We start from the raw sequence: 25,866 nt of genomic DNA on the forward strand, positions 1-25,866 counted from the left end.
CCTTTTGTCTCATTGCAACCACAATTTAAAACCATGATAACAACCTGGAGAATCTTGTAATTGATAACTGACAAATAATTATTCCTTTTTACTTGAATGAACGCCATTTGCACATTGTATTTGAATAATTATTGTGTATAGGCACTTTAGTTCCTCAAATATAAATATTTGAAACTAATGTAATTATGTTCTTGTGGCTGATGCTCCTAACCTTTTTATATAATTTGCAAATGCTGCAGTCAAGTGCAATTTAATATGCTGTAATCTTCAAAATTTCAACAACAACAGTGTAAATAGGATGAAAAACAACTTATGTCAAGTATTACAATAAAATTATGGCTGAAATATAGAAAATAGTAATATTGCTGTGAAGTCAGCTAAGGAATGGCATCAATATTTACATAGAAGCCATACTCTGTCATTTATTACTTCACTTACAGATATTGTTTTTTTGATAAATCCAACTTACAAGACAATTGGAATAAAATAACAACTTCACATGGCATATAGTTTATTATACATTCAATACTTTAACATTCCATTCTTCAAGAAATGGCAACATTTAACATAAAACTGGCATACAGCTTTAGTTTATAGTGTTGAATTATCTGTACATAACAAGGTGCATTCTGAAATAAAGTATCACAAAAACATAACATCATGTTGCAGTAAACAGTTAACAAATCTGTGAACCCAAACGAAGGGAAACACTGTATACTGGTACAAAACTTTATCGCTTTAATTCTACACAAATTAATTTTACATAACTGACGTGCGTTTTCTCTTGGTACATACATACATACAATATGTACAATATATACATACATACCATGAGCAAAGAATTAATTTGGTGATTCACAAATGATTGCAACATAATTAATATATATGAGAACTAAATAAACAACGTAGGTGGGTTGATGAGTGCAGTTACTTTACAGTTTGTTTAAATGAACTGCTTTTATTAATGCAATACATTGTTAATTGCCTTCAGGTAAACTGTCATAAATAGAACTATATACTGTTAAATTATGAACTTTACAGTTATGTACATATTTGGTTGCTAACAGATAATGTGCTTTAAAGCCCATTAAAGATATTGCAGAAAATCCACACACACTTGCACAACAAATCTCATATGGTATAACTTATCTCAAAAATTTAAATGTACACATACTTCATACATAGAAAATAAATAATGCCCAAGAAACTATAAATGTTAAGGTGACATGGCAACTTTACTTATGCATGACACAAAATCTGAAATGGCTACTCTTTGACAATACCTGAGAATGAGAGCCACTTCATTTAACCATCATGATAGTGACAGTCATCTGTGGCACAGCCACTATCTCTGTATAGAAAAGAGATGAACATTCGACCATAAATCTCCCCTCCTCTTTCAGTTACCTCCTTGAAATTCTACTTTATACTGGAATATATTTTATCACCATCCTTGTGGAGCACTAATTTGTATTTAAAAAATCAACAAATCTCTTTTTTTTTTGGTAAAGAAATGCTGCCATATGCATTCACAGAAGAAATATAAAAAGGACTAAATCTATATCCCATATAAAAATGTGTAGCATTTTTTTGTATAAAAGATCTTAATTTTCTTTATAAAAAATGTCCCATTTTATGTGTGCCATTTTGATATAGTACAATATGGGAATAAGCTCAACTGTCTTGAAATTAAAGCTCAAAAGTCGATTTATTACACATTTACTTCTAAAGATTTAGTAGTCTGGTGGTCTCCCATGCTCATACACAACATCTCTACACTAGTTTGTAAACACAAGCAATTTTAACTCAACTTTCTCAAAATTTAATGTAATTGTGTAAAAATTGTGATTACAGCTTCTTCACACAGTACTTTGAGGCTATGTTTTTAATAGATAGTGTTTTTGTTTTCACTATTACAAGCTGAGTAAAACCTGGAGTGACACTAGTGGTGTCTTCAGTCTGATTTGCACAAGCAAACTGCTTTCTTTTTTGCAGAATAAATGGAGCTGCAGAGCTGCTATTACAGTTTAAGATGCGTGACTCATCTTTTTTTGAATCTGTGTTGTTGCATCCCCTCCCCTCCTCCGACATTCTCACACTTAGTGTTCGAACAGCTTTTTGCGCTCGGCCACCATCCCACCCAGTGGACAGGGCGATGGGGAGTGGAGGGGGACAAACCATAAAAAAGACTGCTGAAGGTCTCGTGAACAGCTGTTATCTGGACACCGCATCAATTCTGTGAAAGAAATTTCTAGATCATCAACACAGAACACCATGGATTTGCAAGGTTGTTTCTATCTCTAGAGTTTACAATAATTGAGAAGATACAAATATTGTATTTATCATATAAAATTAAAACATCAAGAATGACAGAGTGTGTGCAAAAATGTCTATGATTAAATGACATTGTTTACTGGTTTCCAGCATTCTGGAAGGCAAAACCTCAGCAACTGTGTGGTTTACCAAATTATGCAATAAAGAGCAGAGAACCATCAAAGTTGCAATATTTTTTAATTACTTAATTACTAGTTTCAAGCCTAAGCTGATTATCAAATCATTTAATAAGCTATGCAAAACCACACATTATGACAGATACAGAATACCTTCCGCACTTCAGTGTCTCAGTTAAGTGAATGAAGTTTAGCCCTGTCCTGCTTTATAAGATGTGTTTAACAAGAATGAACAGTCATGTGGCTGTTATAATGTATGATTCTGCATAGCTTATTGGATGATTTGATAATAATAAAGAAAATTAATATCACATATTCGATGGTTCTCTGCAATTTACTGTATAATTTGATACATGGCATTCAGATTTCCAGAATGTCTCGTAAGCTCCTCTCAACAAAAGTGTTTTTTATGAAATTTGTTTGTGCTTTAGCTATAGTTAGAAGATACCGATTAAATATGAGTTCTTTTAACATCCATAAAAGTCCATTATTAAGTTAACCAAAGTTATTTTTCTCTAATACTAAATATTTCCTAGACTGTGGATGCCTGTGTGTTAACACACTGCCTGTAAAAACTTAACTAAATGAAAAAATACTCTAAAAACAGAGATTCCGTGACTTACCAAACGGGAAAGCGCTGGTAGATAGGCACAATAAAAAACACACAAAAACACACACAAAATTTCGAGCTTTCGCAACCCCCGGTTGCTTCGTCAGGAAAGAGGGAAGGAGAGGGAAAGATGAAAGGATGTGGGTTTTAAGGGAGAGGGTAAGGAGTCATTCCAATCCCGGGAGTGGAAAGACTTACCTTAGGGGGGAAGGCACACACACACATATCCATCCACACATATACAGACACAAGCAGACATGTTGCGAAAGCTCGAAATTTTGTGTGTGTGTTTGTGTGTTTTTTATTGTGCCTATCTACCAGCGCTTTCCCGTTTGGTAAGTCACGGAATCTCTGTTTTTAATATATTTTTCCCATATGGAATGTTTCTTTCTGTTTTATGAAAAATACAGGGAAACATTCCACGTTGGAAAAATATATCTAAAAACAAAGATGATGTGACTTACCAAACGAAAGCGCTGCAAACCCAAATCCTTTCGTCTTTCCCTCTCCTTCCCTCTTTCTTGACGAAGCAACTGGGGGTTGCGAAAGCTAGAATTTTGTGTGTATATTGACGTGCCAGCACTTTCGTTTGGTGTATATATATAATACTCTAATATATATATATATATATATATATATATATTCCTTATAAACATTGAACAGGTACAAATGAAAGCACTACAACCAAGCTGACATCTACCCTGATCCAAGGAACAAACACTAGCTGTAAAATTTACTGATCAATAAACTTTCAAAAATGCAGCCATGTATTAGGCACATAAATCTGACAAGCAAGTGTGACAAACAATTTAGAAGAATTGCAAAGGGGAAGTAAAATTACCACTGGACATCAGTGCCTTACCAACTCAAAAGTTCAAACAATCTTGCACAGTAACTTTATTTATTGCAAGCAAAAAGCTGAAATGCCAGACCTTTATTCTTGTAGGAGAAATTAAATTGATGGACACTGACATGTAAATGAGATTAAAAAATGGAAATAAAAGAAGAAAAAGCCATGTTGGATAAACATTTGAGTGAGAAAAAGCAACAGAATAATGTACCTAACATTGTAGTGGGAGAGGACACGGGGGCAGATAGGCACTAAACTAAACAAAAAGAGTGTGTGTGTGTGTGTGTGTGTGTGTGTGTGTGTGTGTGTGTGTGTGAGGGGGGGGTGGGGACAACAAGTAGGCAATAAACCAAACAATCAGACATATTTTGTCCCCACACAATTTCAATTTTATTGTAGTAGTAGTAGTAGTAGTAGTAGTAGTAGTAGTGTATAACTGTGAGTTTTAAAGAATAGTCTCAATGGCACCATCAGTGTTTATTTAGGACAAATGAAGGAAGCATATACCCAAGGGGTCATCAATTTTGCTCATCTTTCATTCAATTGTAGTGACCCGTGTATACTCCCTTGTAAGAATGTTGTTTTAGGTTTTAAACAATCACATGACGAACTCCACAAAGCCAAAGGCTGTCATTTCATCTTATTTCACACTCACTGTTTATTTCTAAGTTAGTAGTACGACAATCATCACTAAGTATGCAACTATTCAATAACAAATTTTCTTATTTGTAACTTACAGTCACACAAATGTATGACATTAACAGACATGTATATAATATACATTGGAATAACACACAACATTATGCTACACACTGGAGACAAGGAAACAGATTAGTCACAATACCGCCACCTGCCACACTCAGTTATCCTATGTGACATGTAGAGTAGAGTGTTAGTAATGCATCTGACTACGTACCAATGCCATGTTACACTAATGCATGCCAACAAACCTGCAGGGGCGAGAGCTGGCGGTTCCTTATGCTGTTTGGATATGGAGCATTGTCCTTCCTGATTTTTGTCTCCGTCTGTATCATGTCTGTTTGACACACCGACCTCGGAAGCTGAATACAGATTAGTACATGGATTAGTTTTAATTTTTAAGCTAAAAATTTAAAGAGACAAATAGAGTGGTATTGCTTAATGCAATGTGTAGTTTTAATACCACACACTACAGTTTTGTTTCTGTTTGGTAATAAATGGCCCTCACCAAGTTACTATGCATACAGCTTCTCAAATGTCAAACAGCAACCATTAACTATAAATTCATGATAACCTTGCAAATGCAAGGCCAGATGTGATTAAAATATTCAGTGAGTTAGAAACAGCTAACCAATCATATGTAGGTAGCACCTTGTCCTGGTCTCCTTTGAAAGAAGTCAGTGTTTGTAGTAGAGGCAGTGCCCATCATGCACCCTCTCCAGCTCATCATGCCACTAGAGCTGTTGAGTGTACTTTAATGGAAACTGGGTGAACTTTCTATGGGTATCAGCACAGCAAAGCATTAAAAAAAAAAATGAGTGTGTGGACCTCCTCAGAATGAACACAACGGACACTTGCTTAGCCCCTAATTTCAATCTGTGTCCTCAATGAAACACGTCAAAAGGGCAGTGGCCAAAACATAGAGGCAGCTAGTATTGTAATCTGAAATCCATCTCTCCCTTCCTCTTTACAAAAGATTACCGTTTTCACATTTGGTGAATGCTAGTCAACGTGTACCACAAGGATGTGCTAACAATATGACAACTACGACAACTTCTCCAGGCATTTCCAAGGGATAGCAATGAAATTCACCAACTTGCTCAGGCAACCCAACTTCGGCAGTTGATTCAACTCATTTACTCCTTTGATGTTAACAGTATCATGACTGGTGTGTAAGGGACCAAGCAAGCTGAATTACCAATTTGCCACTAGTATCACCTCCATCCCTGCATCATGAAAATATGACTTAAAGACTCATCATGCACTGTTTTACTGATTGTAGGCCATAAAGGAAAGTGAAGGGGATTACTAGGAGAGTTAAGACATCAAACATGTGAATAAGGTGACAAACTAGATGATATGTTGCCCATGAGTGGATGTAAATGGCTGCTGCTGATATGTGACATTTGTTGACTGATTAAGATGACTTTCATCTTTTGCACTGGAAATGTTATGATGTCCAGAGGTTCTACTCCCCTGATCTGTTTACAATGGTTTGTGTCCCCCACACATGCTACACACTTGTACAGTTCACTCCATCTGATTAACATGACTATTTTAATTCTTCATCTTCTCCCATTTTCCCCCAATTTGTGCTTTCCAATTTACACAAACACTAATAATAAAGTCAGTCATCCATATACCCATTCCTTTTGCTCAACTATTACATTTACTACCTATTTCTCCCACACATGATTTATTTCACCTCAACAGAACTCAACCTTCAATTGGTCTTTCTTTTTATTTTGCTTTTAATTCTATACTGTTATTCCCGTTTACCATTTACCTCTACAAATTTTAATATGTTTGATTGCATTAACTTTTACAGAAAATCATTCCGATTTTTAATTCCTTATTTATCACATGAAAAGTAACATTGTAATTGTGATTCCTGTTACAGATCAAATTTCTTCTCTCTCAAACACTTGAACTGTAGTGGCAAAATATCAAACATCAAAGCAACATATTTCAAAGGAAAAAAGCTAGTTCTGATCTATCATAATTATTATGTCACTGGATCACACAACACTTGTAACATGACAAAGTACTTATGCAAATCTCTTGAATTATTTTGCCATTAGTTTCACACTCTAAATCTTGTAGGGTCACAATCAAATAAAGCAATAAGGAAAGGAATATGGATCACATTCTATGCAGATTAGGAAGCCCAGGTTCTCTGTTCGAAACACGTATCTGATTCAGAGGTGTACAAATTTTCCTTTCAGTCAGCCTGCCCCTGTCTCTGACACAACCATTAAAGCAGTTCAACCTGTTGTGATGGAAACCAAAGAGTACATGTATACTGAAGCACTATGGTTAAAGTTGGTCAACTCATGTTTCTGCAAGCCTGGCCAGTTTCGTGGGCCCCATGCAGCCTGCTGCACCTGACAAGTTTTCACAATCAATCCAATGTGGCTAATGAATGGGCAGCTATATATCTGCATAGGTAGTTTCACTGCAGATTAGTTATTATAATTAGTGGGAGCAGTAAAATGAAAAAATCAAATTATAGGATCACTGGTGAGAAATTTAGAGTTGGGGAATATGTACTAGCCATGAAACAACATGGGAAAAGTTTGTGTGCACTTATGAGGCAGCTTCAAATAAACTAGTAGGTGTCTCACAATGCAAATTGTGTAAAAAGTTACTAAACATTCATTTTGGAACCTTGAGTATGTGTTATGACATTTGACCAGCTGTTTGCTTACTCCATCAGTATTTTGAAAGAGGACAAAGAGTTAGTGGCTGACAAGTGTTTGGAAGTGTGTGCCAAGGCCTTGAGGCCGTTTATCAGTATAGAGGGAGAAGGCTTTCTAAATTCATGGTAAACATTAATCAAAACAGGAAAAAAAATGTCTCAGTAGATATTAAAACTAGTGCCTTTTCAAGTGAAACTAGGAAAATACTAACCTTTGCTAATAAAATGCCCAGAAAAGTGTTCCCTGGCATAGTGTGTGCTATTCACACTGGTATCTGTGCAAGTACAATTGACTTATAGACATGGAATTATAAATATGTGCCATGTATGTCTGTTACGGTGTTCTAAATTCGGACTGGCATTAGAATAAATATGTATTAATGCGCTCAGAATTTTCCAGTGCCCAAAAACTGGAAAAAAGCATTTGCCAAAATTAGATTTGTCACAGATCAGGCCAGTAATATTGTTGAGGCTCTTGATGCATATATAAACATCTTCGATGCATGGCTCACCCGGTGCAAACACAATCTTTGAGCATGCTCTGCAGGAACAGCATTTGAAAGAAAATGTCTTTATGTATTAGCTGTTCTTAAGTAAGTTAGACCTATTTAGACCTATGGTTTCCTCTCTACACCTGGGAAACTGGAGTTGGAAAATGACGACGACCTATGGTTTCCTACTTCAAGTAGTCTCTGTGCAAAATTGAATTCATCTTTAAAACAATGTGTTTCAACTCACAACAGAATAATTATTTTGACATGCTTCAATCAGAACATTCTCAGACTGAATCAGTGAAGGCTGTTTTAGATAGCGAATGCATCTCTGATAAAATGCTAGTTTGTGACCACTGTATACCTCCTCATAGCATTACTTAAGCCATTTAAGGAAGCAATAGTTTATCTACAGTGTGATAAGGACAAAACCTTATATTTATTTCTACTGTGGTTTTACCCCTTAATAACACTCTGTACTCAGCAGGATGACGAGGTCATAATTTTATTTCATCTGGCCCTTATGGTATTTCTTGTATGCATAAAGTTACAATGTTTGTGGTGCCTGAATACCGCACATTGAGGAAGCCAAATGACAATGAAAAAATGTGTGTTTACCAAGCAGCTTGACAGATGTGTGCTGATAGTGAGTTTTTGAGATTATGTGGGTATTTTAATTATGTGCAGTTTAACTAATGGAAGGATCTCAACATTATTCTGAAAATACACATGCTCAAATAAATATTTTCAAAATAATCTGGGTCCAACCATATTAATTTGAGATCTACAGTGCAAAAGCCGATTCAAAGAAGCCAAGAAGTAAATACAGGACATTACAAGAAAACAAAATTTGAGTACTGGACAGAAGATTCTCTCCTAAATGAACAAGTCAGTACATGCATTATAAGACATTATATGTAAAATTCACTTTTGTTTCAGATTAAAATTTCTGATTTCAATGCTCTCAAATGACATTTATTATTGTTTATAAACTGTTTTCAACTACTTATGTTTGCTAAATTAGTGAAATATATTTTATGAGGTTTGTCATAAATAACTCTTTAATTAAACTGAAGGATATTTTGTGGGGTAGAGTTCTTAGTTCTAAAATTTTTGAAACTTCTGCAAAATAACAAACTGAAAGCAAATTTTAAGGTTGGTATTAGGAACACTGACCTATTCAGCCATAAACTGTTCCTCTCATCTCATTTATTCATTAAAAACAAATTTCTACATAACAAAGTTCAGTAAAAATATGGAGGGAATGAGGGAAAAATAGAATGGATTTGGGGGGGGGGGGGGGGGGGGGGGGGAAGAAGGTGTACAAAAATTTAAGTTTAAGAAAATGGATTTGTGGTAAGTATACAGTGAATGGGTAAAGAGAACCACACTTCACACACACTGTGCAGGGGTATGATCCAATTGCTGCTGTAAATAAAAAACAAAATGAAGAACACAGCATATTGCAGTGAAAGTTTCATCCAGTTAATACAATTTGTATCGAAGTTTTAGGACAGTTCTTGTACAGTGTAAATACTCTTGCATTAAAGGAGAATACTCACCAAAAGCAGAAGCGTTGAGTTGTCGTTAGCCACACACACACACACACACACACACACACACACACACACACACAAAAAAAACTTGCTAACACACACACACACACACACACACACACACACACACACACACACACACACACACACACACACACACCCTATCTGTGCCCCTATATAGTGTCGGCTGGATTAACAGTGCCAATGCTTCATTTCTCTGAGGTGGATTCGTTGTGATGGGGGGTCGTGTCATATGGGGTGGGTAGAGGGACAGGGACAGGGAGGCACGAGGCAGGGAGAGGGACTGAGGGTGGATGGCTAGCAGCTTAGAAGAATCCATTGGTTTGCCGGCTACAAATGCAGGAGGGTGAGGTGGCAGGTATATAGGCTAGGTATGTAACACATGATTGTAGTTTCTGGTGGGAGCAGTGAATGCTGGAGACAATGTGGTGACATGAATTTGGAGGGGATGACAGGACCAAGGCAGGGGAAACTGTTGGGTGCAGGGTGGGTTACCTGACATGGAGTCCAGGATGACTATGGGAGTGGAGAATGCACTGTAAGGATAACTCCCATCTGCGTGGTTCAGAAAAGCTGGTGGTAGAGGGAACAGCCACTGAAATTAAGCATGTTGTGTGCTGAGCTGCATACTGTGCTACTGGGTGGTCAACTTTGTACTTGGAAAGAGTTTGGCAATGCCATCCGTCCTGGTGAACAGTTGGTTAGTAGTCATACTGACATAAAAAACTGTACATTGTTTGCAGCAGTATTGTTATATGGCATGGCTGTTTTCACAGGTTGCCCAGTCTCTGATAGGGTAGGATATGCCCATGACAGAACTGGACTAGGAGATGCTGGGTGAGTGTGTTTGGTGGGTCTTGCACCGCCTGCCACAAGGATGTATTACCTATGCCAAAGCGTTGGGAGTGGGAGCACCATAGGGATGGACAAGGATGTTGTGCAAGTTGGGTGGGCAATGGACAATCACTTTAGGAGTGGTGGGAAGGATCTTGCATAGAATGTACTTCATCACAGGGCAGGATGAGTGATAATCAAAGACCTGGCAATGATGTGTTTCAATTGTTCCAGTCCAGCATGATATTGGGTTCAACCCTTTGTAGCCGATTCTTGGGCAGTGGTTGGAAGATGGGCAGTGTGTGGGGATATGGCACAGGAAATCTGTCTGTGGACCAGGTTTTGGTGGGGGGGGGGGGGTAATTGCACGTCTGTGAAGGTCTTGTTGAGGACTTCTGCATACTGGGCAATGCATTTCTCGTCTCAGCAGATACATTGACCACAAATAGTAAAGCTCTGTGGAAAGTAGTTTTTATTGTGGAAAAGATGGCAACTGTCAAAATGCAGGTTATTAGTGGGTTTAATGCAGACAGAGTTGTGAATGGACCCATCAGACCGGTGGAGATGAACACCCAGGAAGGTGGCGTATTGGGTAGAGGAGGACCGGTGAAGCAGGTGGGAGATAAGGTGTTGAGGTTGTGAAGGAATGTGAATAGGGTGTACTGACCCAAAGTAAGATATCAACAATGAACCTAAACCAGCTTAGGGGATTGGGTGTTTTGGGATGTTAGGAAGGTTTCCTCTAGATGGCCTTGAAAGAGGTTGGCATTAGAAGGTGTGATGTGGGTACCAATGGCTGTGCTATAGATTTGTTTGTATGTCTTCCCATCTGTGGAAACATAGTCGTAGGTCAGAATATGTACTGTAGGGTATATAAGAAATGATGTGGTGGGTTTGGAGTCTGAAAGACGTTGGCAAAGGTAGTGTTCAATAGCAGCAAGGCCATGGGCATGAGGGATGTTGGTGTATAGAAGGGGTGGTGTGAACAGTGATGAGTAGGAATCCAGTAGGTGAAGGGTTGGGGATGGTGGAAATTTGGTGGAGGAAGTGTTGGAACCTCTGATGTAGGAGGCTAGGTTTTGGGCAACTGGTTGGAGGTAATGGTCAACAAAGGTGGAAATTCTTTCAGTGGGTGCACAATAGCCAGCTACAATGGGCTCTCCAGGACTTTTAGGTTTGCGGATTTTGGGGAGCATGCAAAAGATGTGTGTGTGTGTGTGTGTGTGTGTGTGTGTGTGTGTGTGGTGGGGGGGGGGGGCAGATGATGGAGGAGATGGCCTTAGGGGAGAGGTTCTGGGAAGGGCCTAGGGATTTCAGTAGGGATTGGAGGTTATTCCAGATTTCTGGCTGGGATCACCCTGGCAGAGCTTGTAGGTGGAGGAGTCATAGAGTTGGCAGAAGCCATCTAGAGGATACCTTTCTAGCCTCCCAAAACTCTCAACCCATAATCTGTTTTGAGTTCACTGCTGAGATCTGACTTCAGACCAAGACACCCTATCCACATTCCTTCACAACCTGCTCTCCTACTCGCTTCACCTGGTCCTCCTTTACCAAACATGGCACCTTCCTGGATGTACATCTCCACCTTTCTGATGGTTCCATCCACATCTCTGACCACATTAAACCCACTAACCATCTATCACACCTACATTTCAGCAGCTGCTATTCTTTCCACAACAAAAACTCCCTCCCATTCAGCCTTGCTGCTTGTGTATGGTGTATCTGCAGTGATGAGAAATGCTTTGCCCAGTATGCTGAAGGCCTCAACAAGGCCTTCACAGACAGACAATACCCCTCCCCATTCCCACATACCGCCCATCAGCTACAAAGGATTGAACCCAATATCATGCTGGACTGGAACAACTGAACCACATCATTTGCCAGGGCTTTGATTATCACTCATCCTGCCCTGCAATGAAATACATTCTATGCAAGATCTTTCCCACCACTCCTAAAGTGGTTCTCCATTATCCACCCAACCTACACAACATCCTAGTCATCCCTATGGCATTCCCACTCCCAATGCCTTGCCATAGGTATCATATCCTTGAGGCAGACCAGGGTGCAAGACCCACTCAATACATACACCCAACATCGCCTAATCCAGTTCTGTGACAGGCTTATCCTACCCCCATCAGAGGACGTGCAACCTGTGAAAGCCGGCATGTCACATACCAACTCTCCTGGAAACACTGCACAGCTTTTTATGTCCACCAGCTATCCACCAGGATGAATGGTCACTGCCACACTGTTGCCATAAACAAAGTTGACCATCCGGTGGCACAACATGCAGCTGAGCACAACTTAATCATATTCAAATGGCTACTTCACAATCTGTAGCATCTGGTTCCTTCCCTCGTGACCAGCTTCTCTGAACTATGCAATGGGGGTTATCCATACAACACATCCTCTGCACCTGTAACTATCCAGACTTCAATCTTGGGTAACCCACTTTCCTCACACCCTCCACCCAACCGTTTCCCCTCTCTCCATTCTGTCATCACCTCCCAATTCACATCACATCACCACCTTCAATGTGCTCCACTCCCAACCTTCACCTACAATTGTGCATTACATGCCTAGCCCATGTACCTGTCAACCCTGCTTCCCACATTCCTAGATTCCTAGTCAGCAAAATGACTGACTTCCTCCAAGCCACTAGCCACCTACCCCATGTCCCTCTCCCTGCCTCCTGCCACCCTGTCTGTCTTCCCATCCCACCCAACACACCCCCACCCAAAGCCAGTCCACCTGCTGAGAAACAAAGCATTAGCACTGTTAGTCCACTCAGCACAATGTAAGGGCAGAGGTGCAATAACTCTGAAAGCTAGCAAGTTTTCTTTCCTTTATGCATGCCTATCGACAACTCAATGCTTCTGCTTTTCAGAGTGTGGTATCCTTTAACCTAATTTATATTTATACCATTTCTGACTTTGTAGATGATTCTGGTGAAATAAATCTTGTACTTCTATTTACTTACAAACTTTGACAATCAGAACATAATATATTAAAAGACATTTAAAAGGGGAGGAGTCAACCACGAGGATATTACTTTCTTATAGCTTTTCCAATGTTTCATTTAACACACAACAATAATTTACATTTTTACTAGCACTATGTTTAATGCTCTAACAGTGAAAGCTAGACAATATTTCTCTACAACAAAAAAATAAATAAATAAAACATAATAAATCAGATTTGAAAACTGTATGAACCGAAGCTTTCACAACTGGTACACAATTTACAAGACTTCACCAAACCAAAATAGATCATACTGTAAACAAAAACACACACACACAAATAACAAATAAATGTCAACTCTGTTGTGTACAAATGCATACCTTTTGAACACGCTGCAATGGGCACATCAGCCTTCTCTGACAGGCACTGTACCAAGATTTGCAGAGAGAGATGTAGTTTTAGGACAGTTATAGCTTCTTAACAGGTTAGAAATGCATACCTTTCTCATGTGGTGGCCATGCAGTTGCCAACTGTTGCAGTCTATTCCACAGAGCTGTCAGCACAGCCCCATCACCATGGCAACCACCGCACTCATCACGTAAGCGAGAGCACAGGGCACTCAGCTCCTCCCCATGCTGTTAGTTTAACACACACAAGCAACACATTGTGACACAAGCACAACAACTGAACTTGACCAATAGATGCTGTTCTAATCTTTCTTAAAAATTATCTAAAAACTTTTGGTGAGGACTCCCATGGTATTTCATGTAGATATTAGATTTCAAGGGGATGAAAGAAGGAGGACTGCAATTAAGCCAAGTCTTAGGAGAAATTACAGGCAGAGTTACTGTCTTACTTGGCAGTATTTAATATGTCGTTGGTGACTAAGCTGCCTATATTCAATTCTGAATTGTCATCTTCCAACTTAAAAATGGAACTATAACTGGTGCCTTTTATGAACATGATCAGAGGAAAATATTAAAAATCAAATGCTCAAAGAAAGGTATGTTGAGAGATCAGAATATATGGCACTGCTGATAAAACACCCGAGACAATTCAGCCCTGCCGAAAGAGATCTACCAACAATAAGAAACAAAGAAACTAACCCAATTGTGATATTTTGATTGATTGTAATGAAAGAAGTTTACTGTTCCGTTCACTGCTTTCTCTAAGAAGGTGTCCCAAATGATTATGGAAAAGTATGTCTGAAAACGGATGGTCCTGGGAGGGCATCAATGGTGAAAATTCAGTGATAATACTGAAGTACAGATATGAACTAGCAAACACACACTTAAAGCAAACAAGCAAAACAGTCACTTTTCTCTGTGTGTAGCTGTGACCCTAGACAACAGACTCACAGTAATATCCAGTTTACAATTTACTTCTACAAACAACAAAATGACAATATTATAAAAAGGATAAATTACTACTCACCTCATAGAGGAGATGTTGAGTCACAGACAGGCACCTAAAATACTGCTACACATGTGAGCTTTTCAACAAAAGGCCTTCTTCACACACACACACACACACACACACACACACACACACACACACACAAACCTCTAGCTCTGGCCAGAGAGGCCAAACTGACCAGAGACAGTGGTAGTGTGTGTGAGATGTGCATGAGTGAATGTGTGTATGTTGCCTACTTTAGAAGGAGGCCTTTTGGTCAAAAGCTCAGAAGTTTAAAGTCTTTTTAGTGTGCCTGTCTGTAACTCAACATCTTTTCTACATGGTGACTACCAATCTGTCCTGTTCATAATACTGTCATTATTCCAGTCTGGTATTTCCACGTTTAACTTTGACAAAATTAGACATCTGAGCTTAAAAGTCTTCATCACATCTCATCTGTCTCATAATCAAGCAAAAACGTTATACAAGTCATGTAACTACAGTTAGGCAAAGTCTACAAATATTTGTGCTAGCACATTTAGTCAGGAGAAATTCAATCTGTATTAAATAAAAAGACAGTTACTTAAAATTTCTAACTATTCGTGAGTATTTTCAGTATTAGTACGATTTACAGAACAAAAAAATTTTACTGGTTGTTGCCACTGTCACATTCTCAACTACACAATGCAATCTGGATATATTCTGTGACATATATTCCATGTACAAATAGTGAACACCATGTTTGTTACTGAAATATTAGAGGTTCACTGACACAAAGAACTGTCTAACAGAATGCTTTCTGTACCACAATAAAAACTATTTTGAAGAAAAACACACGAAGCTGCCGCCGCCACCACCACCACCACCACCACCACCACCACATTTATATTTTAGAGGAATTAAACATTAACATTAAACATCAATATTGAAATAAGCAGATTTGTTATGGAAAAACCTCTGACAGTAAAGCACATCATAATCAATGAGATGACTGAAAAAAGCTCAGTTATCAGCCATGTTAACAGTATATACTCAGCAAGGGATAGTATATGAATCCCACCAGTTACACACTCCCTTTCACACTTGTTTCTGTAATTTAGTATAACACCAATCACGTGTTACAGTAGACTGGGTTACCAGCAAAGCATGCGATGATTGAACGTTTCATCATATTGCAAGTACTGGTAAAGTGAAACAAGCTATGAATGTCTAATCTGAATTTCAAGCACGTATTCCCTTTCTGTGAGTATCTGGTTATCTGCCCTGTAACTTCATTTTCCCCAGGAAAAAATTAGGAAAAACAATGCATCATTTTTTGAGATCAAATGCAAACTTCGTTTTCTGGATGACACTGTACTGTACTGTACTGCATTAGTTGTCCAAACTTGTCATGGTACACTGTAGGAATTTAATGCGAACACCATTTTTAAAATAATTACAAATCAGGACTAATCAGATGTCGTCAATTTCAACACAATTTCAGTTTCAGTAGAGTAAAAGTAAATACTGAGTGAAGGCAGAAGGATATGTAGAAATTAACAACAAAACATGTCACATAATTTAGACATGCATGTACACAACTGGGATGCATTTGCGAAGGAATGAGCACCCAATTTCCAAAGAAAAGTGATACCAGAACTTTACACAATACTTCAGGATTTTTTTAATAAGACACTTCACAAGGTAAACTGTAAATGAACCAGTGAGAGGGGTCTCATTTTCTCTGGAAATGAAGTAGCATTGTTAAAGACTGTGGTACACTGAAGGGCAAAGTAGCATTGTTCTCTGGCAAAAATATTGAGAACATAGTTACAAGGAATACAAAAGCACATGTCTGGTTTAGTTTGGTAAGACATACTACAGTAAATAATGTATAGAAAGAAGAGAGGAAATATTGGCAGTCATTTTGGATGGTGTAAGTGTGGTAAAAAACCCTTTTTTTTATTGAGAGGTATGACAATTGTACTTGGGTGCAGAACTATTTATCAGCATGAAGTAAAAATACTCAGTTGAGGCAGCAAATTTTGGGTTTCGTAGAGATGATAAACAATTGAAATGAATTTCAATTTTCAGTGCAAAAATGCTAACTTTCTTAAGATGGCAGAAACTGTTTCCCTAATAATTTCTTGGGGAAATCTTAAAAGTTTCATGAGAACAGTACATACAGCCTGTGAAAATGATTATGAAAGAGTATAGAATTTCCACTGAAATTTAGAATATGGGAGATTACAGCTAATTTGAGAAGTTACTAGTTTTCTTCAGGTGGTAGATAGTGAATTTGCAAAATGACAGACCAGATTTGAAATACATTTATGGAACTGATATTTCTTCTCACCCAAAGCAGTGGCGAAAAACAGAAATTTTAAGACTGAGGAGTAACTGAGTGAAGTGGGGTCATTCCAGGGAAAACTGGCATGAATCTGTTAACTCGACATAATATAACAAACATCTAGAATGAAGGCAGCATGTTCACCACTGGAAATAGAATAAGAGCAGCACAATTTTCTACATCTACATCATTACACAGCAAGTCATGTAACTGTGTATGGTGGAAAGTACTTCTTATACCATTGTCCATCCCTGTTCCATCTGTGAATGGCATTTGGGAAAAATGAGTGTGTGTAAACCTCTGTATTAGCTATAATTTCTCTAATTTTCTCATTGTGGTCATTTTGTGAGATATATGTGGGATGAATGTGTTGCCCAACTCTTCCTGAAATGTATTCTCTCTGACTGTCAATACTAAATCTCTTCATGTTGCACAATGCCCCTCTTGTTGAGTCTACCACTGGAGTTTGTTCAGCTCCTCTATAATGCTCTCATGCCAACTACATGGTCCCCACGATCATGTGACAAAGCACAGTGTTCTTTGTTGGATCTTCTCGATCTCTTCTATTAGCCGTACTTGTAAGGGTCCCACAGTGATGAGAAATATTCAAGAATTGGTTGAACAAGTATTTTGTAAGCCACTTCTTTTGTGGGTGAGTTACATTTCTCGAATATTTGTTCTACCAGTCGCAGTCTGTAATCTGCTTTTCCTACTATTTGTTTGTAATTGGTCATTCCATTTAAGGTCACTCTGGATAGTTACTCGCCAATATTTTTCCAGCCTTTTGTTGTCAATGCTGTAGCTGTACAACAGTAGATCTCTTCTCCTATGTATGCACAATATGTTACATTTATTTATGTTTGGAGTCAACTGCCAGACCTGCACCATTCTGCAGCAGTATCAATCTCGTGGAGGAACAAAGAGAACCAAATTTTACAAGATCTCTATTTATGGAATCCAATTTCACTTTTGTATCGGATATTTTCTTTTTTAAAAATCGTCATAACACATGAGCACAAAACATATTTCATACTTCTACAACAGACTGTTGCCAGCGATGTAAGGTCTGTAATTATGTTATCTGTCATATCACCTTCCTGAAGATCAGAATGACGTGTGCTTTTTCCAGTGCTAGGTACCCTTTGTTGCTCAGCAACGTACAATAAACTGCTGTTACAAGGGAATCCAGTTCTTTTGCATCATCTCTGTACAATTTTAAAGGTATCTTACTTGGTCTTGTTGCCTTTCCACCACTAAGTGATTGTAGTTGCTTCTCTGCTCCTTGACTGGATATCTCACTTCCATTTAGACTTTTGTAAGACGATTTAAAGGAGGGACTATATCACTATCTTTCGTGGTGAAACAATTTCGGAAGAGCGAATTCAGTATTTTGGCCCTATCTCCATTAGCTTCTGTTTCAGTGCCAGTATGGTCGCTGAGAGACTGAATAGTTCATTTCAAAATGCTCACTCGTTTTACTTCCCGTCTTCTTAGAGTTTTCAGTCATAGCAGTTGGCAAAATTTTAATTTCAAAGACACCGGATGCTTCTATCATTGCTCTCCTTATGCTCATTTTTACATTTTTTAGCTTTTATTTTTCAGAATGAAGCTCTCTTTGTTTACATTGCAGATTCCTAACATGGCTATTAAGCAACAGTGAGTCTTTCCCATCACTTAAGACTTGGCTTGGAACATACTTGTCAAAGGCATATTGAATTATGCTTTTGAATTTTGATTTGTACCCCACACATTTGTACTCAGCACTGAAAACTTGATGTTGACCATTCAGACACTCAGCAATTTGTATCCTTGCAATCTTGCTAAGGAAAATTTATTTCCCACCTTTCTTAATATGCCCTTAATCATAGACGTTATCACAGCCTTCTGACCACTGATACCCTCCTCTACACTAACTGATACAAAAAGTTCATAATTATCTGTTGCTTGGAGGTCTGGTTTCCTAACTGTCTGCTCAAAGGAATTTTCAGAGAAGACATTCTGAATAATGTCATGCAAGTCATTGTCTCTGACATCAATTTCTGTATTTAGCAAGATGAAGACCCCCCCCCCCCCAAATACAACAGCATGATCAGAAAACTTATTAACGAAATTCTGAATGTTCTCTCTGAAGCATTCTAGCACTACAGTTGGTCTATACTGTCATACTGTTTTTGGCCCATCATTGATGCTTAACTTCACCCAGATTAATTCAAACCTCACTAGATGCTATTGAACTCTTTACCGCAAGAAAGACGCTGTCATATTTTGCATCTGGCCTGTCCTTACAACAAATATTCCAATCTCAATTTAGGACTTCATTGCTATTTACTTCCGATTTCAACCAACTTGTATGAAAGAAGAACATAACATGAGCCTTCCAGAAATATAAAGTAAACACGAATTAGAGGAACAGTGTGTGTAATGCAAAAGGACAGTATTTGAATAGAGTGACATTCCAGCTGCAAGTACCAAGATCTTGGAGAACAAACCAACGCAAAATTGAGACCTTAACCCATTCTGAAAAATAGAGTGAAATAGTATTAAATTACAACTTTGCTCGAAAATAGGCATATTAGTACAAAACAGTGGCAAAGTGCTAAGCAATTAGTAGAGTTATTTGATGAATTTGGGCATGTAATCAAATATATATTATTTTGGTATGGTTTGTGTGGTACTATAAAAAATTAACATCTTCCCAAATAATGCACAAAGATATTTAATATTTTGAGCAAGTACAATTTGCTTTAGCTGCAGATAATGACCTTCCTATAGTCTTAAGCATTCCAAAATATTAAACCTACTTCTTAAGAGTGAGGTACAATGTAAATTCATAACAACTTGTTGGATCACTGTTCTCTTTCAGTATCCCCTAACCCAACCCATTAAGCCCAAAGTAAAAAATACACAGAGTACTAGTATCATCACTCACATGAACAAGGTGTTTCTACTGAATTCATCAGCTAACTGATGTATCACATATTTTTAGAATTGTTTCAAAGGGCATGTCCAGCTTCTGGCCATACTGAATACTACTAGCTACGTCTGGTTGCTCAGTTAACCAACACTACCTGAACTCCTGATATTATTCTTCATTGATACACACATAACACTATGTAATTCCATTGGTCACCAATGGAAGATGTAAGCTGTGAGCAAGAAGAAAGTTTAATCTAAAATCCCTAGCATCGTTCTTCTCAGAAGTTACTGTCAATACAATGTGATGATATTTTGAAACAAAGTTCAGTTTAGATAGTAAAAATGTTTATGAAATGTAAATTCAGCTGTCTGAGTAGGATAAGTGAGAGAGTATGATTTTTAAACACATAGCCTGCCAATACTTTGAGTTAAAATCAAAACTATCTTTAGTGTTTTGATGGTGCTAGATATGGTGTACATTAAGCCATGGGCCAAGGGGCAGTTACAATGGTATTCATTGTAAGGAAAGTCTGCTGAAATCCCAAGGGTTAAAATAATTTTCATTGCTGAAATCTGGTTTTTAATGGAAGGCTGGTAGCAGAGTAGAGTACCTGGTTAGCATACTCTGGATTTAAAATATCACATGCTCATATTGCTCAGTTACACATTGGAAACACTGGCAATTTAGTGAAGGATGATAAACTGATGGCTGAAATATTAAATTCTATCTACAGAAATTGTTTCACATGAGACTACTGCTCTCTTGAAGGAGGGAAGGTCACTGGATTTTATGGGATACCTGCACACTTGCAACACTTAAAAAAGGATATATATATATACAAAGATGATGTGACTTACCAAACGAAAGCGCTGGCAGGTCGATAGACACACAAACAAACACAAACACACACACAAAATTCAAGCTTTCGCAACCAACGGTTGCTTCATCAGGAAAGAGGGAAGGAGAGGGAAAGACGAAAGGATGTGGGTTTTAAGGGAGAGGGTAAGGAGTCATTCCAATCCCGGGAGCGGAAAGACTTACCTTAAGGGGAAAAAATACAAGCAGACATTTGTAAAGGCAAAGAGTTTCGGCAGAGATGTCAGTCGAGGCAGAAGTACAGAGGCCAAGATGTTGTTGAAAGACAGGTGAGGTATGAGCGGCGGAAACTTGAAATTAGCGGAGGTTGCGGCCTGGCGGATAACGAGAAGAGAGGATATACTGAAGGGCAAGTTCCCATCCCCTGAGTTCTGACAGGTTGGTGTTAGTGGGAAGTATCCAGATAACCCGGACGGTGTAACACTGTGACAAGATGTGCTGGCCGTGCACCAAGGCATGTTTAGCCACAGGGTGATCCTCATTACCAACAAACACTGTCTGCCTGTGTCCATTCATGTGAATGGACAGTTTGTTGCTGGTCATTCCCACATAGAAAGCTTCACAGTGTAGGCAGGTCAGTTGGTAAATCACATGGGTGCTTTCACACGTGGCTCTGCCTTTGATTGTGTACAACTTCCGAGTTACAGGACTGGAGTAGGTGGTGGTGGGAGGGTGCATGGGACAGGTTTTACACCCCAGTCCTGTAACCCGGAAGGTGTACACAATGAAAGGCAAAGCCACGTGTGAAAGCACCCACGTGATTTACCAACTGACCTGCCTACACTGTGAAGCTTTCTATGTGGGAATGACCAGCAACAAACTGTCCATTCGCATGAAAGGACACAGGCAGACAGTGTTTTTTGGTAATGAGGATCACCCTGTGGCTAAACATGCCTTGGTGCACAGCCAGCACATCTTGGCACAGTGTTACACCGTCTGGGTTATCTGGATACTTCCCACTAACACCAACCTGTCAGAACTCCGGAGATGCGAACTTGCCCTTCAGTATATCCTCTCTTCTCGTTACCTGCCAGGCCTCAACCTCCGCTAATTTCAAGTTTCCGCCGCTCATACCTCACCTGTCTTTCAACAACATCTTGGCCTCTGTACTTCTGCCTCGACTGACATCTCTGCCGAAACTCTTTGCCTTTACAAATGTCTGCTTGTGTCTGTGTATGTGCGGTTGGATATGGGTGTGTGTGTGTGTGTGTGTGTGTGTGTGTGTGTGTGTGTGTGTGTGTGCTCGCGCGCGCGCGCGAGAGAGAGAGTGTATACCTGTCCTTTTTTCCCCCCTAAGGTAAGTCCTTCCACTCCCGGGATAGGAATGACTCCTTACCCTCTCCCTTAAAACCCACATCCTTTCGTCTTTCCCTCTCCTTCCCTCATTCCTGATGAAGCATCCGTTGGTTGTGAAAGCTTGAATTTTGTGTGTATGTTTGTGTGTCTATCGACCTGCCAGCGCTTTTGTTTGGTAAGTCACATCATCTTTATTTTTAGATATATTTTTCCCATGTGGAATGTTTTCCTCTATTTTTTTAATATATATATAGCAAAACCTCAGTTGACACCATGTTTCTCAATTGCCAGAAAATATTTGAAACTGTTGTGCATTGTCATAGTCTAAACCAAATGCATTCTTCCAGAATAACCATCTATGTACGTGAGTGTAATAAAGACTTTTTATCAAACAAAACTATTAAATAGTGATAAAGTTGGAAACCCTGCAAAGAACTGTGATATTGTCATTAGTGTTTAAGAGTTGTACTCAGGGAGAACATAACTTTATCATGCAAATAATAAGAGCTGAGCTTTAACATAATCAAATGTCATGTAATGTCTGTAAATGGAAAATGCCCCGTTATTTCATTACGTCATTGCTGATTAATCAATAAATCTGTAACAGCTCTCAGAAGGAAAATGCCTAAGACCCAACCAACTAGTTTGGCTCATGCTTGGCAGGTCACTTGTGCATCATCTAAAACTAAAGGACTCAGAGACATTTTGGTTCACTACCCCCTGGTTTTGAGAATACTGCCCCTACAGATCATGCCACACAACTGACTCAAAACTGATGGGATCAATAGATAACTGCAAACTGAGCATATTTCATGATCATCATCTACATGATCCTCTAATGCTTATTTTCAGAGAAAACGAGGTACGAAACTTTTGTGACTGCTGCTTACATATCTGTAAGGTTAATGCCCTTCAATGAAAGCAGTGCTGGCTGAGTAACTAATTCATCTGTCTGGGAAACTGAGGACACACGTTTGATGTATAATTGTATTCTTCATGTTTCCTCCCACTCCAAACCAAAATTGTTGGGAATCTGAGGGTTAGTAAGGTATATTTCTTCTGTGACAGACTCACAAATATTTATTTCAGCTCTGCTCTCAGGCTGTGCATCCTCTGTTATTAAAATTGTGCAACTGGAAAACTGTAGTGAACAACCTGATACTACTAAATACACAAAAGGATGACTTATTACTAACAGAAGACGACCATATTGTTTCACAAAATGTATTTTATTCTGCAGATATAGAATAAAAATTCTCTGCACGTATGCTCATTGTTTGCAACAGAATCATAATGAAGAACTATTCCTTTCAATTGTCATGTATAACATTACTGCTGGAAACCATCACTCCTTGAAATTCAGAACTATGCCGTGACTAACAGGCAATGAGGATAGCATATCTGGAATCTTGCATATGTGTGCACTTTTCCCATATGTCAGTACAAACAAAATTTCACCCACTTGTCCGTGATCCCTCATGATGAATTCAGAAAAGTCCTTCTCAGAGTTGTTTTCATACATAGATGATCCAAATTTTCATTCTTTGCTAATCCAAGTAGTTTGAAGAATTTATTTATCTACCTTGTTATTATTCCTGATTGATTTATTCACCTTATTCGGGAGGACAACAGTTCAATCCCGCGTCCGGCCATCCTGATTTAGGTTTTCCATGATTTCCCTAGATCACTCCAGGCAAATGCCGGGATGGTTCCTTTGAAAGGGCACGGCCGACTTCCTTCTCCATCCTTCCCTAATCCGAGCTTGTGCTCCATCTCTAATGACCTCGTTGTCGACGGGACGTTGAACACCAATATCCTCCTCCTCCTCCTCCCCTCTAATTTCGATATGAAGAGAAATAAATAAGAAAAAAATGCAGAATACAAATAGGAATCAAATACAGGTCCTCGACTTCCCAGCCTGTCACTCGATTAGTGCTGCTTTCATCAAAGGTAGTTTACCTTATGCATACATAAACAGCAATCATAAGAATTTCTTATCTTAATTTCTCACAAAATAAGCATAAGTGGACCCCAAATATAATGATACAAAATGTTCAGTTTTCAATTATCTATTGTGGTGTAACAGAAATTAGCACCAGCTATACAAGGATTCTTACTACCCCAGTGTACTTTGTGAGTAAATAATATACTGTCATTTTTGGAAGGTGACTATCAACAGTATGTATAAAATGTATGTCTGACCATCATCTGCATTTATTTTAAACCCAAATGCTTTTAAAAAGGGTAAAACATGCATTTTACAAAATATACTGTCATGATATCCAGAATTTCATTTCTTATTTGAATGTTGTCATGATAGTTTTGTACATAAATGGTTGTTTCTGTGTGGTTCATGTCTTATGGAAGAGTGCAGCAAAAGGCCAATGACAGCACCTTCATCACTGCTGCCAGAATGTTATGCCAACCACTGATACACACCAAGCACGGCCAGTGTGTAGGAGAACGTCCTGCCAGCAACTGTGGCCCACCTCCATCTTCAACTGAATTACGTAATGAGAATTTTGTAATTGATGAGAAATGGATGTTGTTGTGCTAATTTGATTAACAACACTGACAATTTTTTTACGAAGTTAACATTTTTACAAAGACTGTTGAAACTATTTTTGCTCAAGATGGAGTCTCTTGATGTTCAGATTTGTAACTGCTCATCAGGAAACTTATCTGACTGACTGACTTCAACATTTTGTGGTGACTTACACCCTGGTAAACAAAAATATGAACACATTCACGAGAAACTGTAAGTCAATATCTACCAATTGCAAGGTTGATTAGCTGAAAGTTTAACTTCTGCTATACGTCTACATCAGAACAAGGGTTGTAATGCCACATTATGTATGCAGTCAATTTTGAATCAATTGTTTCTCATTAATTTTAGTCATCATTATCTCAAAAATGGAGGAACTGAGAGCCATAACATCTCTGAGTACTTCCTTGCAAGTTGTACAGTAACAACATGCTAAACGTACATGAGCCGAATCAGTCCGTCTGTCTGTCTGTCTGTCTGTCTGTCTGTGTGGGAGTCATTTTATTAACAACATGAGACACACAACCTTAGATGCACTTAACTAAGAAAATTTTTCTTGTGTAGATGAATATTCTTTCTCAGCTGCTGAACAAGCCTTTGCAGCTCCACAAACCTGAACACAACAGGAACTTTACTTGTATTTGCATCTGTTAAGCAGTCAGTTTCCTACACTTCTCACTGCTTTACACATCTCTTCTTCCCATTTTCAAACAAAGATCCTTGTTAAAAAGTTAAATTTTACTTACCTTATTCTTACTGAATGTTAATATGCTCTTTAACAACAATAACAATTGAAAACCATAGCATGCAAGTGCAGCTTATGAAACACTGTAGAAAGCACCGTACAAAGGAATATTCACACAAAATGGAGTGAGTGCTACAATAATAACTACACAAAGGAACTGTACTACAAATGACACTACCCACAAAAACATTTCCTTTCACACATGCTTCATAATGTCTGTCTACACAATATCCTTTCCGTAGACACTAGGTTACTGTCTTCAAACTACTTTCATACCTAATACAGTTCAGTGTTACAATGTCTCAAGTTTATATTTAAAGTTTCTCAAATAAACTTACAGCATGTGCAACATTCAACTGCTGTTGCAGTTTCTGTATTTCTGCACATTTTTCTTGCAATCTTGATTCCTGATGCTCTAACAATTCTGCGGCATCTTCTGATGAAATCTCATTTGCTTCAGACATTAAATGTGCTCTCAGTTGTTTGTTCCTGGAAATTAAATGCAAAATACATGTACACACAATAAAAAATAAAATCAATATTCTATTCATAGGTAACATAAGCTACTGGGTAACTTCTTTTTTGGTTTTGTT

At 38.4% G+C, this 25,866-nt stretch overlaps 1 protein-coding gene across 2 annotated transcripts in view; it reads right to left on the bottom strand.

Annotated features, from left to right (window-relative positions):
- Positions 1–494: 494 nt before the first annotated feature.
- Positions 495–25,866, bottom strand: part of LOC126189032 (protein outspread) — a 763,892-nt gene continuing 738,520 nt past the window's right edge. The window contains exons 25-28 of one of the 2 annotated variants that reach the window (XM_049930867.1): positions 25,612–25,762; positions 13,670–13,805; positions 4,861–4,971; positions 495–2,236 (exon numbers count right to left, since the gene is read on the bottom strand). In XM_049930867.1, coding sequence (XP_049786824.1) covers positions 2,100–2,236; positions 4,861–4,971; positions 13,670–13,805; positions 25,612–25,762 — 535 coding nt within the window. In that variant the 3' untranslated portion in view covers positions 495–2,099. The remainder of the gene's footprint in view (positions 2,237–4,860; positions 4,972–13,669; positions 13,806–25,611; positions 25,763–25,866) is intronic. The other variant, XM_049930878.1, reaches the window with a different exon arrangement.

The sequence above is a fragment of the Schistocerca cancellata genome, chromosome 1 (assembly GCF_023864275.1).
Source record: "Schistocerca cancellata isolate TAMUIC-IGC-003103 chromosome 1, iqSchCanc2.1, whole genome shotgun sequence".
NCBI lineage: Eukaryota > Metazoa > Arthropoda > Insecta > Orthoptera > Acrididae > Schistocerca > Schistocerca cancellata.